The following is a 16,864-nucleotide window of genomic DNA, read 5'->3' as shown; positions in this document are numbered from 1 at the left end:
CCTATATATGTACATGCATATATATCATATTTTTGTAGTTATTCAAACTGCGCGCCGAAATTTTTCCGGACTTTATCTAACGTAATTAAACTACTGCAATAATATCACAAGTTAAATTAAAAGTTAAATCAATCGTGTTAGAAATTATTGTGCGATTAAAACGGATTCAGTTTAAATTGTGAACGATACTCTGACGAAGGAGACCATTTTCTTTTGCCAGGCTACCGATAGGTCGTCGTCGCACGGTGCCACACGGCACGGCGCGGCGCGGCGGTACGACCGGTACGCTACATTAACCCGATTCAGCGAGTAAATTAACTGCAATCAGAGGGACGTTCCCGTTAGCCATTCCGTTATTTCGCTATAGCCACCCGCCGGTTCTATGAGCTCGCAGGCCGCCCTATTCGACTTTGCGGACACGCCATTAACGGGCTTCCGAGTCGAAGAGGGGGTGAACGTCTAACATCGTTTTTGTTGTACACGAAATGACCACTGGCAATGGATCTTATGTTCCGGATGGAAAACAAACTTGCTCAATGAGAAAAAACATAGCTATCAGAATCGTCGATTTTTGTGAAACTATAATAATTAAATTGATTTATGACACAAGTATGTAGTTGTACATTATAGCAACTTAATGTTGTTGAATTTAGAATTATTTTCAATTGTTTTAAGAGCTTGTAAGGTGCGTTTTTTTTTATAATGACAAATTATAATTATAAATTTTTTTATATAACATTAAAGTTTTATTATAATTATTATAATTTTGTTATAATGGGCAATTTCTCTGGGAAATTGCGTTTAGTATAGAATTTGTCAGCTCATCGGAATAAATCGCGATAAGATAAATATCCATTGCGCTAAATCGCAGAGCGAAGACTTTTTTCGTTTTCTTTCCCTCGCCTCGAAGCATTTGAAGAAAGCGGCACACGCGAGAATACGTCGTACGTGGCACCAATTCCCATCGATCTCCCGTCGTTCCGGTCCGACCGTTCTTACGACAGACAAATTTTTCGTTTTGCCTGCCTGCCGTCATTCTACCCTTGTTCGATGACGGTTCGCTCGACGAATTCAAAGTTAATCTCGGGCACGAGACCGTTTTTCGGCGAACGAGAGGGGTGAGTTGGCAGCGCCCCCGGGCGACCTGTCATCGTGAACCCCCTGGGAGCGCCAGGCTCACCCTGATCTCTCTGTTACGATAGAACCTTGGGAATCGGGGCCTTGGGCATTACGATAAGGCTCGGTCATTTATAATCCGCTGGCGTAAGTAGCCTTCTCTGCTCTCCTTTCTGGCTGATTGCGAAAGAAGAGAAAGAATAAAGGGAACCTCGAACTTCCGGCGCTCAGGCTCGTCTGGGAGATTGATTCGCTGGAATATCACGAGAATTCCAACAAAATTGCATTTTATTCCATAATCACCTCCAAACTTATGTCATAATAGAATAGTAACGGTCGCTCGAAAGTCGTATTATTACAACTTCTTTAATCATTAATATTAATGCATTTTGCAAGATAAAAATTGGCGCGACTATGACATCTTCAATTTTTTGGAGTCTATCGAAGTATATTAAATATCAAGATATATTAAAAACTATGATACGTTTTGCAAAATAATAGTAGTATAAATAAAAATATGCAGGTCTCCACTCTCCTTATATACGCGATGTACATTACCTAATAACGAATAACTCGAATTACATTTGATAATATGAAAATATGATATCAGAGCTTCTGAAAAGCATAACCAACAGCGTCTTAATATCTCTCATTACTGTCCCGCTTTTTGAGTCCCCAGTGACTGTGCAATTAAAAAGCTAAGATTGATAAATGACGGAGAATTAATGCACACGGGTGGGGAAGAGGCAAAATGGGGTGGAGAAGGAGCATGGGTACGTGGTTAAGTACGAAGCGTGTGTACGAGCTTCTCCGGGTCGAAGGGGGCCGGGTGATTGCGGGTGGCTTAATGGTGTTTGTATGCATGGAAACCAGCCCTAGGGTCGAGGTAGTTATCGCCCACCAGGGTATGAACCGAAAATCGGAGCGCAGTTTAAACACGTCGGGAATTTTGCTTCGACGTGTGAGGTGATGTATCTCACAATTTAATCGTCGACTCAAATTGATTTCTTTTCGTTTACTATATTTTAAACAATCAAGAAAATTGATGTATAGTGTATGTAATTTTATTACCGATATAAAAGCTTTATTATGATCTCAGAAATACGTGAGAATACATTTGACTCTCATCAACAAATAGATATGAAATATCGTAAATTGCCATAAATTCGTATTAATTACGGAGGCGGCACGTGATGACCTTTGCTCTCTTCTTACTGTTGCAGGTGACGCGAGTAACGCGAGTATCGGTAGCGGTGAGGGCACGGGCGAGGAAGATGACGATTCCTCAGGGAAGAAAAACCAAAAGAAACGAGGTATCTTTCCTAAGGTTGCGACGAACATCCTCAGGGCGTGGCTCTTTCAACATCTCACGGTAAGTACCTTCTTTTTCATACACTGAGAGAAATATTTTGTACCAATAACCAAAGTTTTGTTACTGATACAAAAACTATTTGTTGATATATGATCAATCAAACCGTTGGTTACCACGACAATATTAATTTGTTGAATTTATTAACTAATAATATAATATACTATAGGACCATACATGTGATAACACAAACTACAGAAATCAAAGCCTTAAACGGTCTAGTTGAATCTTAATGCTTGTATGATTCTTATGTGAATTTATATACTACGTATGTAGTCCCACAGAAACGCGCGCCGAGAAATTTTCGGTCTTGAAACGCTAACTCTAGCTAAACTACCGCAGTAATATCACGAATTAAATTGACTAGCAATTTAACAAATTTTTGATGCTTATTCGCATCTTCGAAACGATCTTAATAATGATGAATAACATATTAAAATCTGTAAATAATTAATTCTTATTGCGAAAAATATTACCTCGACCGGGAGTCGAACCCGGATCTCTTGCATACCGTGCGAGCGTCCTAAGCCTTTAGACTACCGAGGCATTTATTAACTAAACTGATCATTTAATGGTACAAAACTGTTTTGTATGATGTTTATAGATCTTTTGTAATTAGAAATAGAACATTTTGTTACCAGAATAAAATGAATAATATATAAGTATCTCTCACTTTCTACAGAGTGATTAAAAATATATATAAAACGATTAAAAATATATATAAAAAATAAACGAGTTAAAAAAGATATTAAAAAATTTAATTCAAAAAATTTTAATTAAAAAAAAATATTAAAAAATAAAAAACACCAAAAAATAATAGTGTTCTGCTTTAGCTTTAGTTTTTAGATAGGTAGATCAGACTATAGATAAAAATGTTAATAGACTTTCGTCACCCATTCGTCATAACAATTATTCATTACGAGAAGGGTGGTTTACCTCCCGCAACAAGGGTGCATGGAAAGTCGAACATGTAAACTTTACTATCTAACATAAAAAACATTTTGTAATAGTTTCGTGTTGATCGGTACATTACTTTTATGTGAAACATCATGACGATGCCCTAATACCCTCAACTTTGGGGGTCGATTTCACCCCTTTAATGTTGACCATTGCCGATAAAAAAAAATACGTATCTATTATTTTTGCCTACTCTACAAGTGTGCAAAGTTTCAATGAAATCGGCGAGTCACACAAAGGTAGGTTTACTTGTCAGTGTATAGTTGATCACAATGTTTTTTCTTTTCGAAAGACATTAAGCGATGTATTGTTGCCATCACAGAAACAGAGTACTATTTATTGCTTTTATTCGCGAACGTATCTTTTGTTATTTAAGTACGAGGAAAAATTATCATATATCTGTAACATATTTGTTTGTAGCTACTAAAATTCTCGAAATATTTTGAAATTGCATTTCGTTTCAAGGCAAATACTTTCTATACATTTATTGCATCCAAAAATTGCTTTTATTATTATATTAATAGCAACTTACATAGCTCTTGCATAGCTTTTCATCATTGACTAGTGTAGAACTTTTACTTTACTCTCATTGTTGAGACATACGTGTTGCTTATTCCTTTGATATGTTTAAGACTACGGTCCATTTGACGCTACAAAGCGTTTTTGATTAGTCAATTTGTAAAATTCTTTGTTCTGATTGGTTGCTCAAACGCTTCGAAGCGTTTGTAGCGTCAAGTGAACCGCAGCCTACATCTTATGAATCGTACATTGATTCTAATCGAATTTCTTGAGCATAAAAATATCGAGAAAGTTTTATTTCTTGGTATTTTATGTCATAGTCAAAATCTGCAAGCAATTAAAAAATGTACACTATATTGGACGAAAAGGGACAAATAAAAAATAGTAGAAAAAGAATTGACTGGAGACTAATCTCGTAATGCTGAGATAAGGAACGATCCGTAGCACGATGGTAATGGTGGCTTTCGATTCTACTGGGGCCCGAGTATCTAATGATTCACGGGTAATCTGAGCCGCAAAAAGCGCAACGCGATTAAGGGGGAGAACACCAACCGAACCTCGGCATCGGCTGCAACTGCCGCAATTGCGTAACGTTGCACGGTTATTCCAAGAGCAGCAATACATTGTTCCTCACTGCACAAGTTTCTCTCTCTCTCTCTCCCTCTCTCTCTCTCTCTCTCTCTCTCTCTCCTGCTCGCTCGCGCGTGTATTCCGGACACCCCATAGATTTCGGGTGTGATCAGGTTACCTTGCGAGAGCGGTAATCATATTGCAGCTCGGTTAATGCCATTACCGCACTGGGGGAGGTTGGCAGCTACCCTCGAAATCACCCTGCAGCCACCTATCGTCCTCCCCCGTCCTCACTCCCCCTTTCCCTGTACTGTATCGCGGCTTCAGCAACCCCCTAACAACATGTATTGGATATGACGTCGGGGATAGTGGGTTCATGGTTTAATGCATATACGCTGTTTGTAGGATGACGATACCGCACTCGCTCGTAGAAAGACGAACCCGCGGTCGACGCTCCTCCTGCTCCTTGGTTAATCGCGTCGTCGAGAGCTCTCGCGAATGTTAACGACCTCATACACAGCGCCCAAGTTAAAAGGATTTTAATGTAAACCGACGATGCATCGGGACTCGATGTGCCATCCCTCGACGACTGAGTTTCGATGTCTGTCGATTCATTCAAAGTTTGTTTCGATGTACGTTGAGAGCACGGAGAATTTTAGTCGATGTATGCGCTAATTCCTGACGTGTTTCGCATTTTAAATACTTATACATGTCTATCAATACAATTACATCTTAGTTTTAGCATTACTTTTATATATACGTATAAATATGCTTTAAATTATTACATTTATGTAAAAGTAGCATTTCAGACGGCAGTGTCATTAAAACTTTAATTACACAATTAAAATTCGCGGAATAAAATGTAATAAAATACAAATTCATGTTTTTCCCCCGTTCACACATTTATTGGGTTCTTATAAAAAGATAGAAATACGTTTTGTCATAAATGATGAAAAAACACCGTATCTAAGACATATGAAATTCGTCCGTGAGCGATTATACGGTGCCATCCGCCAGAAATTATGGAGGTTTTTCGCTGCGATAGTCTCGAGAAGCGCCGCATTCGTCTCGGCGTTATTACGAGCGATTAAGCGACTATATTGCATCCCGGAATTCATTCGGGAGGGAGAGAGGGATGCACTGGATACATATTACGTCTTAAAAGAGTAACTGGCACGAACACGAACTCGTGTATTTACTCGAGTGCCAAGGTCTTTAAGCGCCCCTTCCGACATTTCATCTTTTTTTCATCAAACGAATTATGATCTCGCGATTTCCCTGTCTAATTTCCTGTGCTTTTTTCCGCATCAGCGCGGCGATGCGCTTATCATAACAATTTCGAGAGGTTGATGGCCCATCGTAATTTTGGTACGAAATGAATTTAAGTATATGTATCATCACGATATCGACCATAACCTAACAATTCGATAACCGGAAAATTATGACACGCTACGAAGTTTCTCAACGATGTTTGCGAGTTGAAGCAAGTCGAAGGTATCCGCCATAAATCCATTGTGTCCAACGCGAATATGCCGATCGTCGCTCATTCCGTTTTCATCGCATAGAAGCATCGTCGGGAATTCTAGGTCGTGTTTAGCCTTCGGCTGCCATCATTTAACCTAGCTGGTTAAACATTCGAAATCGCGACATCTCGCGCCAAGGAATTTGTTGTGGCGCGCCAATGGTCTATCCCGTTTCGTAGCAGCTAGTCTGCATTGACATGGTAGATGGGAAGCAGCCGAGCGCACCGCGGTTGAATAGACATAGTTTATGTATACACATAGTTTAGATAGATGGAGAAGGACCGACGCGACGCGACGGAGGGAAATAAGTTCAATGGAAAAGCGAATACCGACTAGCTCGGCGAGTATTGCATTAAAACGTGATAAGTGTATATAATGGAAAGGTGTGGCAAGGAAACGATGAAGAAAGATAAATATCAAAATAAAACTATGAAGGAGATTGGAATATTATATTAAAAGAAGACGTAAGAAATTATATATGTATAATAATGGTTGGCTGTATAGTATTTCGATACTACGATTAGGTATACAAAAAGATACGACTGTTGCAAACAAAGGATAGAATGTGGATGATGATCTCTCATCTATGCATACTTTGATATGAATTGGAGATTTGAGAGAAACGAATAAGGACATGTGACTGTGTTTAAATGCAGTGATTAATATTTTGTATAAGATGCGGTTTTTTAATGAAAAAAATTATACTATATTAATTAAGTATAATTGTTTCCAATTTGGATTATTTACAATATCGAGGAAATTAATTTAACATTAAAAATATTGCTTGTTTTAAAATATCATACCGTTAAAACAATTTTTTTTATTATCGATTTAATATATTTACATGTTTATGCACGCATGAACGCATTAGCAATTATTGGTTAACTAAACAACTCGCACGAGTAGAAACTTATAACTTGCTAAGAAAATTAAATAAGAATATTCACACTGTATAAGGATAAATCTATCTTGACTCATAATTTATACAGATCGGCTTTAAACCGTAAGCGGTATGAAAAATTAGATCTTTAAGCCTGTTCTACAATTACGGTGGTTGTAAGTGATTTTAGTTGTAAAAATTCACCAATTACGAATACGAGAAGAATATTTAACTATGATTGGTGAATTCTTACAACTACAACTATTTACAACTATACGTTTACGCAATAGGCTTATACCAACATTGTCACGATATATTTTTGATAAAAGAGAGAGACTATCATAGTTTGTTATTATTCTATAGCGTATAAGAAAGAAGAGAATAGTATCGCTCAAACAATCAATGTATCGCGCAAAACGGACTTCGTGTATACGACGCCGGAGTGCAACTGGAGATTAATGGAATTTCCTAAAAGCAAGTTTATGTATTCGTTGGCGCAGATCCCCACACGAGCTCGCATGTTTTGCTGCGTTACGCTGACTCGGCGATATTTTCGAAAATCGCGACGCTTGCCAATGCTCGATAAAAGTTTCGTACGGCACGAACGTCCGGCGTGGTTGCCGTCTTCTTTTTTCAGCGAATTGTTTATCGCCGTGTATGAATAATGTAATAGAAGTTAAGTGCATCGAGTCTCCTGAGAGGAAGTCGATGGTGATCCCACTCTTGTTATAAGTACCGTTTCATGCGTTTGCAAGGAGACACGAATCTTTCTCCTGTCTTTCTCTCACTTTGTAGAGTCCATTCGGATGTTCTCTCTCTCTCTCTCTCTCTCTCTCTCTCTCTCACTTTCGCAGCTCTTGCTCTTGCTCTCTCCGGTTGTCATTTTGAAAGCCATCCGCCGACCTCCCCTCGCTGTCAGTCCGACCGTACATACGTCCGTTCGTACAACCGGCGCACCAACCAACTCTGCGACCCTTCCTAAGTTTAATTAGACGGAAGAGGAGCATACATCATGGTCGACTCCGTGTCCCGACCTTCCTCGGGCGGCAGAGTTGGGCTTTCCAGAATTGTGGCTACCGACCTAGTACTTCTTCTCTCGTCGTTCCTTCTCACGTATACTTTCGATGTTATATATGGTACATTTCTGCATGTAGAATTTATGTCTTATTGCTTTAAAAAAAAATTGAAATTTTTGTTGGGTTAATTTGGAATTCAAATTGTTGACAATGTACAAGCATGTCACATGTTTCATTTTAATTACTTTTAATATTTAAAAAATGATACATAACAATTTAAGTGTCATTTCGATAAATTATTATGTAAAAATAATATTAATTAATTAATTTTACGTTATTTGTTAAATAATCGTATTTTATGTATAACAAGAATTTTTTAATTAAATTCTTTTTTATTTTCTAATCTTTTTTTATTTAACTGTGAATAGAATTGTTTATCGATTTTTAAATATTGTAAGTTTTTAATTTTTATACATTGAATTTATAGTAATAAATATTATTAGTTGGCAGGCATATTATATATATATATATATAATCATTTTTAATTTACTCGGGAGACACATTCATTTAGTTTATAGTTTCCTGCGACGTTGTTTCTTCTACTTGGTCCTTTTCAATTTTCTATGTTCATTTCACCCACTATTTTACCGTCTTTGTTGTCATTCTCACTATCCTTTAGCTTGTCGGCCATAGAGCTTTATTCGTACATCGTTATAGTCTTCTTATATCAATAAAAACATTCTATGAAATTATATTTGCCAGCTCACTACTTTATGCGCTTTGTTTCATTGAATGCCCACAGTCATTCTTCTTAAACAAGACTTAATTGGATACTCTTATATTAAATCGAAAATATAGCAAACAAATCCGATTTGATTTTAAAATGAATCAATGAATATATATTACATATATTGATCTTTTAAAAATATATGTACATATTGAAAAATTATTTAAATTCAAGAATATATATTATATTATATAGACACTGTAGAATAAAACGTAAAATTCATGACTGAAAATACTTTTGTACAATAAAAATGTCGGTTACGCAATTATATTATTCAATGTAATAATATCAAATGAACAGAAAGTTAAATTTAGAAAATGCGAATTATCGAAGTGCAAATAAATTTCAAAAGTATACCTAGCATACAAGAACAGATACATATTGTCTCTGCGGTTTCTATATTGTCGTAATGGGAGAATGGAGTGCAGTCGAGGCAATCAATAAGCTATCTAAGATAGGTAAGGCCAGCGTGTTGCAAACCACAAACCAGCAATGCCATTACCTGCATGCGGTAGAGTCCTACAGACCGAAACGTTAGCATCTTTCCATCGAGATCGATAATGAAACGCGCTTCATTTGCTGCTCGCACGCCGGCACAGCAATATATCTTGATACGATCTTTAATTCATCCATATCGCCATCAAGGTATGATGCAACATAGGATGTATGTTTAATACTTTATGGCGCGATAAAGCTAGCAAGTAGCTTGTACAGATCTTATTTCTATACGTTTGTCGGCTCTCAAAGAAATAACCGACGTTGTGCGATTATAAATTGTTTTTACTACTTATATATTATAGATAAGGCATTGTCGCGCGTCAGTAAATATTATAAAAATTATGAGAACTTAATTCTAGAATACTGTATTTTCGATTAAAATATAAAATGTCGTAGGTGGAAATGCTAAATGTCGGAACAACTAAATTTGCAGGCGTAAGATCACAGTTGAGCGCCACTGTCAAAAGTAGTCTCCGACGTGCCGGTTTTCGCGAAACGGCGACCGCAAAAGATGCGTAACTGCCTTCACCCCGGATATCTTAAACAATTTGCATAGACAATCATAGCGGCAGTTTTTTTGGCCGTAAAGGGGCTCTCTCTCCGACACTCAACTTGACTACCGCACGACCCGTCGTGTCGCGCGGCTGGTTGTGCTCGCGCGCCACGTCGCGTCGCGCCGCGCCGCCCCCTCCGGTACTATCGGAGCATTTTATGCTGCCATAACCGTAGCGCGGCATGGCCCACTTAGATCTGCTATCTCGGTCCCGCTGCGTGCCGACTGACATCTATTGTCCCCTTGGCACCCCTGGACCGACTATTATCCACCTGCTTCGTGTACCACTCGTCCTTGACATATCGTGGGTCAAGGTCCAAAAGTTGACCTATTCTTTTCCGCGTTTTGCATCCGCTTTGTTTCGCTTTGCAATATCTCCTACGAAAGAGACGAACGCGCGTTATGCAATCGGACAATTCTTTCGCGATGCGAAAATCAGCTCTTGGAGGCGACACGATACGCCCGTTGTCACCCTATCGGCTCCAAAGGACATGGAGGAGACGTTTGCATACATCGACCGGCAGTTTTCCGCTTGAACAAATCCTTGAGCCTTCGTTTCTTCTTCGGGAAGTCAATGCGTGCCTTGGTATCGTCCTCTTGTATCGTCCGTTCTTTCGCTCACTGTTGCTTCTTTTCTCTAGAGACGTCTTTTATTCTGTCTGTGTTTCTTGATCTTACGACGTGCCTACAAAAGGATTCTCACGCTTCGTCTTTTTTACGATCTACAACCATATTCACATGTCTGTGGAAATTCTTTGTTATTTACATTTATGTTAAGCTACGTTATTACGAGGACTTTTAGACGTCATAAGAAGTATACAAAATATTTATAAATAAAAATGACGGATATGCTTTGGATATGTTACATAAAATATCAAAAATGAAACTCTCTCATAAAAATAGTCATACAGGCTGCCTGCGTTCCGTTGAACGCTTAATGCGCATGAGGTATCATTTTATCCGTGTTTAACACTCTACGAACGATAAACATAAACGCATCCATAAAAAATAACTGATTTAACAAACGTTACATTGTTCATGGCGCATTTAAACGGTCAGTTAAACGAATGGTATCAGTACTATGTGTTTATCAAGCTCTTCGTCTCTCTTTGTCTTGCCTCTCTTTCAGGCCAAAAGGAAACGTTGCGAAAGTGGCGGAGGGGTCAAGCCAGACGACGTAATTTCCTCTCCTGGGACTCGCCAGACAGCTAGCTCGAAGCGACATTTCAGCGTCCTCTCGCTCGTCCTTCAATTCTCCTGTTCTCCTTTGCATCTCTCCGATGAACTTACAACCTTCAACCTCCGCCATTCGGCCGTGGGGCACGGCAACCCCTTTTGCCTTTGCAAGTTTTACTTTGCTTACTGGCGCCGCCTTGCTTCGCATTTGAATATAATACTTGACTTTCGTCGGGCGCGCACATCGCGCAACCAAGGCGAACTGTAATTATGTTGATACGCGGCTATTGTTGTATACGTTTTGTACGTCGAGTTGAAAGCCGAAACTCTTTCTTTCCTTCGATGTACTTTGATGTACTCTTTACCCTCGCCCACTCACGAGATTACGAACAGAATCGCAATAGATACGTTTTTGTTCGACTTTGCAAGCCATCTAAACGACTTGAGCAAGTTTTGCGATGAAAACTTAATATAAAAGAGACTTTCTTAAGTGATTGAAAAACATTTCATTACGCGCGTGTTTGCACAGTTGTAACAATGCTTTTAATTTAAAATTATTAGCTTTAACACTAGATTATTTAAGTAGACACTATATCCACCTATGGAAAAATCACAAAAGAATAATATGGGTCGTAAGAGACCCATACGTAATTCTAGAGGAGATCGAAATCGCTGCGATTCTAGCGTTAAGAAATCGAATTTTTTCAACTCGCGAGCTTTTCTCCTGGAAAAGAGAAAAAAACGGCATTTCTGGCAAAGAAAGAAAAAAGAAAAAGAATTTTGAGTGCTAGGAAGATAATTGCAAAAAGTAGAAGCGAGAACCTCTGGAATCACCACCAGCAGCGCGTCGCTTCTCGTGCGACGATTCTACGTCGAGCCGTACCCCCATCTCTGCGTAAGGGGGATAGTGTGCGGAACTGGGATTAGACTGTCGCCCCGCGACAGCGTAAGCCCCTATTTTTGCGAAATTTATCGCCGTTAATCCTTCACCCCCCTTTCACTCCCGCGCCATTCCATCCCTCTCGTCCGTTGTTCTCTCGTCGTATTCTCCGCTTTTTTCCTCTCTTCCTCTCTTGTCGATATGAAAAATAATAAAACAGCCCGTCTTTATACACTCGGGCGAGCTCCCGTTCTCCAGGCCAGAAGCATGGCATACCTACTCGTCGGCGAATAATCCTGCCTGGATTTAAAACATTCGTATCTTGAATATGCATTCATAGGTTTAAACCGAGGGTCAGTACGCGTAGATCCCGTCGTCGAGCAGACAGAGAAAGGGGAGAGAAAGTCGTGCTCTCTACACACGTATACGTATACGTATCCCTATGCACATTCCATATGCGTATGTGTGTGCGCAAGTGCGCATATGCATATGTGTATGTATATATCTATCTATACATACATGCGACAGCAGGCACGGCACTGAGCCTGGTATTAACTCGGCCACTCATTAGCCTTTCTGGTTCTACTTGTCGCTCGACGTAATCTCACGTCCGTCCCAGCCGACCGTGTAGGCTTAACTTTGATGCAGAGACATCGCTAATTCCCAGTTGCTTTCGTTTTGGACCCTGGGACTGCCGTACCGATTTCGCAGCTCGGCACTATCAGTCATCCGGACCATTTATTTCTCTCTTCTCGTATCACACGGTCGTTTCTTCGAGTTAAAGATAATTTTATTGCATTCGTTACGTGAAACGAATAGTACGCACTTTTCTCGGCGGTACTAGGATAAATTACGAGAGCGCAAAGCGACGTGACGCCCGTAACTGTCTTGATTAATCTAATCAATTAAATATCAAGCATGTCACAAGATTATGTTTGCCACTTATTGTACAATCTTTTTTGTGTGGGTACTGGGTAAGACGCACACGAGGATATATTTATGTAACATAGCAATTTTCTCGCGCTGCAGGCGTTGTTCATTGACAAGGAAATCTTGACGAAAACGTGTACTTTTCAGCTATATAAGCGTTCATTCATTATTACAAGCTATCGTGATGCACGATCGATGTCGCGCGATACCCCATTATCATCACTCAACTATATCTGGTAAGATCGTCTTTGGATAATCGGTTAACTGTCTGCAATTATCGCAACTTCGAAAGCGCTGGGGTCGGCAGACGTCCCAGGAGGCACCATAGCGGATTTATGGCATGGTTGTTCTTCGTGCATCAGGATATGGCGGAAACCAAGGACAAAACGCTGCTCTTGCTCTCTCTCTTTAGATCCGCATGCTTGCCCGTCGCCGTTAATGATCGTTCCACGAACGCCAATCCCATTAAGGTGCGTTACTCGCGCGCGATTCCCGGTAGACCTCTAAATTCCTTCTAGGAGTCTAGGTAACGCTTTCAAAGTACCAAGATGAGAAACGAAGTGCAAGGTATACATAGAGGATTGGATGTAGAATCTTGGCGATCTGTCTGTTGAATGTCTGTGAATGTATGTTTATTCGTCCGTATACTAGGATGTTCGCATGTGTTGAACGAAAGTGGAGGATATCGGTGGCACCCCATTAAGGAGAGTGCTGGACATCTAGCCATAGAATGCAGCTTTAAAGACCCTATCGTGGTTATAGGTCGGGGCAGCGATCAGGCGTATGCGTGCGTAGGTTGCGTATCAAATCGTACCTGTGGTTACAGCGCGTAGTAGGCCGAAGTGGCATCAATACTTGATGTGCCTTCGTACATTCCGACTCTGTTTATCTTCCCTTCTCTTTTCTACCCTGGGTTTTTATCTTTCTCTGCTGCCTACGCACCGCACAGGGTCAGGCATCAGGGAGATGATTGTAACGGCTGGCGCTTTATATTATTCACATTACATTAAGCACTTTCTTGGTGGTCGCGGAGAATGAGTTGGTAAGATCTGTTGATGCGATGATGTAGCTGGCGGGGGAATTACGTTTATTCTATTCTTGTGATCGTAGAGGCTACAGTATTATATATAAGGGCATTGAGGGGTGACACTTTGATACAATCGATCTATTACGGCATCGGGCGTTGGCTCGCTTCAGCGAACATCTGATCTCAATAAAAGCGCTATCTTTTAACTGTAGGAAATAACATTCTCGTCAAGAAATAACTTGCTATTATTTTGTTTGGAAAAGTGTTTTTTCACAATTGTAGAAAGTTATTATATTTTTTCATTATGACACAACAGCTTTTGAAATATTTTTGATTATTTTACAAAAGGAATTAAAAACACAGGTGAAATAGTTTACTGGGACAACGCACATAGTATTTATTAGTGCTTTTATGAGTAAATGTACATATTTAGTTATTCTTTTCTTATCTGTAGTCTCATCTCACGCTTGCAATAGATCATTAATCTTATTAAGCGCATTTGTAAAATAACATTAATTGGCTTGGCATTGACAAAGTATCAAATAAAACGCGCTCGGCATTTTCAATTGATAATAAGGGATGCAAAACAATGGAACCTCGAATAAATTATATCCGATAGACCAGCGCTAGCGAATTACACCGGAAGAGTAAACGACTACGCACCGTGAATTTCTGTGACGTATAATTAACAGAACATTAATTAATAATTATTATATACAATCACACATGCATAATCCAATGAACGTTTACGTTTCGACGTATAATTTACGAATTGGCTGATTTCGCAAACAAAATTTTGCATTGTACTTTCGGATCGTGTTTTTCCCCATTCATTTACTTTATGTATAAAATAAACAATATTTTTCCATTTCTATTAAAATGTTGTGATTGGAGAACATATTTTCATTAAAATAGAGAAGTAGTATAAGTGTATATACTCAATGCTATACTTAATTTTATTTTCAAGTAGAAAGTTGCTTGTCTTTGTATTTGCGCTCCTCTCGGCTTGGAACGCAAGGATAAGACGCCGGACAGTTGAAGCGAGTCACGTCAGATTTTTGCGGCATCTTCGTGGACGACACGACGGTATCTTCGCTGCTTTCGTACCCGGTACCGCCGCGATTGGACGGTTAACGAACCGGCGAGGCGAACGAACCACTGCGGCGATTCGCCACGCGCTTCTCTTCTCGCTTCTCGTGCATCCTCCTTTTATCGGATTGGGCGTCTAGAAGACGAAGAGAGCGAAGGAGAAAAGCGAGAGTCGCTTCGCCGACTGAACGGGGCTTAGAGTGGATCCGGATTTCACGGTCTTCAGACGGTATCGTTCCCCGTTTTCTTCTCCGTCTTCTTCTTTGCTCCTTTCTTCATTCTTACACGGCGACTTCTGAGAGGCGACTCGTTTCGCGGTCGATGCCGCGTAAATGCCCGTCGCGACATATCCCGCGCGAAAGAAGCCAAAACGAGAGGATTGCATTGAAGAGGCGGTCCTGGGAAGCTTTGATTCCGAGAGTATCACTCTAACAGTGTTTTCTACCTTAAATCCTCCTTTTGTATCGTAAAGAACTAACTAATATTCAAATTGTACAATAACCATCTATCTAAAGAAACGTGATGAAAAATTTAGGAAAATTAATCACGTAATAATGATATATTTAAGTGTATATACATATATAGATATAATGTAATACTTTCGAAACTTAATATTTTTTACTTTTGGAGCTTTATAAAGCTTCGAGAAAATAGACACTCGTAATATCTACAATTAAATTCACTAAACATGATTAATTTTGTTGAAATGTGTTGATTAGTATTATGTTTAATTTTGGTTAATGAAAATTTTCTCCAAATATTCTGAAGTTAAGTTGCAGAGTCGGTTTGTGTGAAGATCGAGACAATGTACCCTTTCCATGGCATCTCGAAATGGGAATCAGGCGGTCTGCACCTCAATTGCGGGAATCGTGCCGACTGGGTCTCTCACACGCGCGCGATCCTGCCATCCTTTAATTCAGGCTGACAGGTGAATTCCTCCCCCGCGCGCTTCTCTTCCTCCGCAACGATGCTATCCCTCGGGGTAAGATAGATCCGTTCCCAGGATTTCCTACGGGATACGCTGGATCTTATATCACGAACGGCCATCTCTATATAAGCAATTCCGCCCTTCGTCCTGCCTCATTCGAATCGTCTATAGCGCGACTATTCGATCTTCTGGGAATCCAGATATGCTGACTCTAGGTTAACTAATAATGCCCCATGGTTGTTACATTAAAGCTTTTTGACTTTCTGCTTATCGATCAACAAAGAATTTTGAAAAGAAAAAAAAACCGACAATCATGTTGCATTTTCTGTTTTTTTTTATTATAATAGAATACATTTTGAAAATTATTTCAAGATTCCGATATACGGACGATAATAACTGTTAACGACGTCGTTAACTGTTAACGACTTTGTATACCAATCGAAACTCTTTTTTTATAATTAGTGCTAAAACTTAATGGAATTCACGTTCCCCCTTTATGCTGTTGAGTAAAGGGAGATCGAAATCTGTGCGGACGTAGTTCGGTCTTGGACATGATCGGGATTCATGGTTGTTTCTGTCTTTAGGCGAGATCGAGGTGGGCCAATCTTTAAGAGAGATCGAGCGTACTAGCATTTGGCGTACTCGCATACACGGAACTCGCGTTCGAGCAATATTGCGTACGGAATACCAACGTCAAATTACATTAATCGTAATATCGTGAGATATAGGCCCGCGCCACATGGAGATTACATCGACAAAAAATTCCTCAACGCGGTGCATGTTAATTGGACAAAAATCTGCCCGGTCCCCGTTCACGTTCTTCCGTTCTTGTCTGTTGTTCGGCCTCGGTCTGCCGCGGATCGCGCGGATTGCCGAGCGTAGAGAGAACATGACGAGATAAGGATCGGCTTTCGCTTCTTGTAAGCGTCACTGTAGGTAAGGTACGCGTATACAAGCCAGACTAACTGCTGAAAAAACAAGGTATAACGATTTTACAAAGTATCTATCTCTTTCCCTCCCTCCCCGCCTCTCTCTCTCTCTCTCTC

At 39.8% G+C, this 16,864-nt stretch overlaps 1 protein-coding gene across 4 annotated transcripts in view; it reads left to right on the top strand.

Moving 5' to 3' along the window:
• Positions 1-16,864, top strand: part of hth (Meis homeobox homothorax) — a 446,666-nt gene that overhangs the window by 286,201 nt on the left and 143,601 nt on the right. For all 4 annotated transcript variants that reach the window (XM_018505263.1, XM_018505262.1, XM_018505259.1 and 1 more), the window contains exon 10: positions 2,340-2,488. In XM_018505263.1, coding sequence (XP_018360765.1) covers positions 2,340-2,488 — 149 coding nt within the window. The remainder of the gene's footprint in view (positions 1-2,339; positions 2,489-16,864) is intronic.

This window comes from Trachymyrmex cornetzi, unplaced genomic scaffold, assembly GCF_001594075.2.
Source record: "Trachymyrmex cornetzi isolate Tcor2-1 unplaced genomic scaffold, Tcor1.1 scaffold203, whole genome shotgun sequence".
Lineage (NCBI taxonomy): Eukaryota > Metazoa > Arthropoda > Insecta > Hymenoptera > Formicidae > Trachymyrmex > Trachymyrmex cornetzi.
The sequence above is the reverse complement of the archived record's forward strand: the minus strand, read 5'-3'. Positions and strand labels throughout refer to the sequence as shown.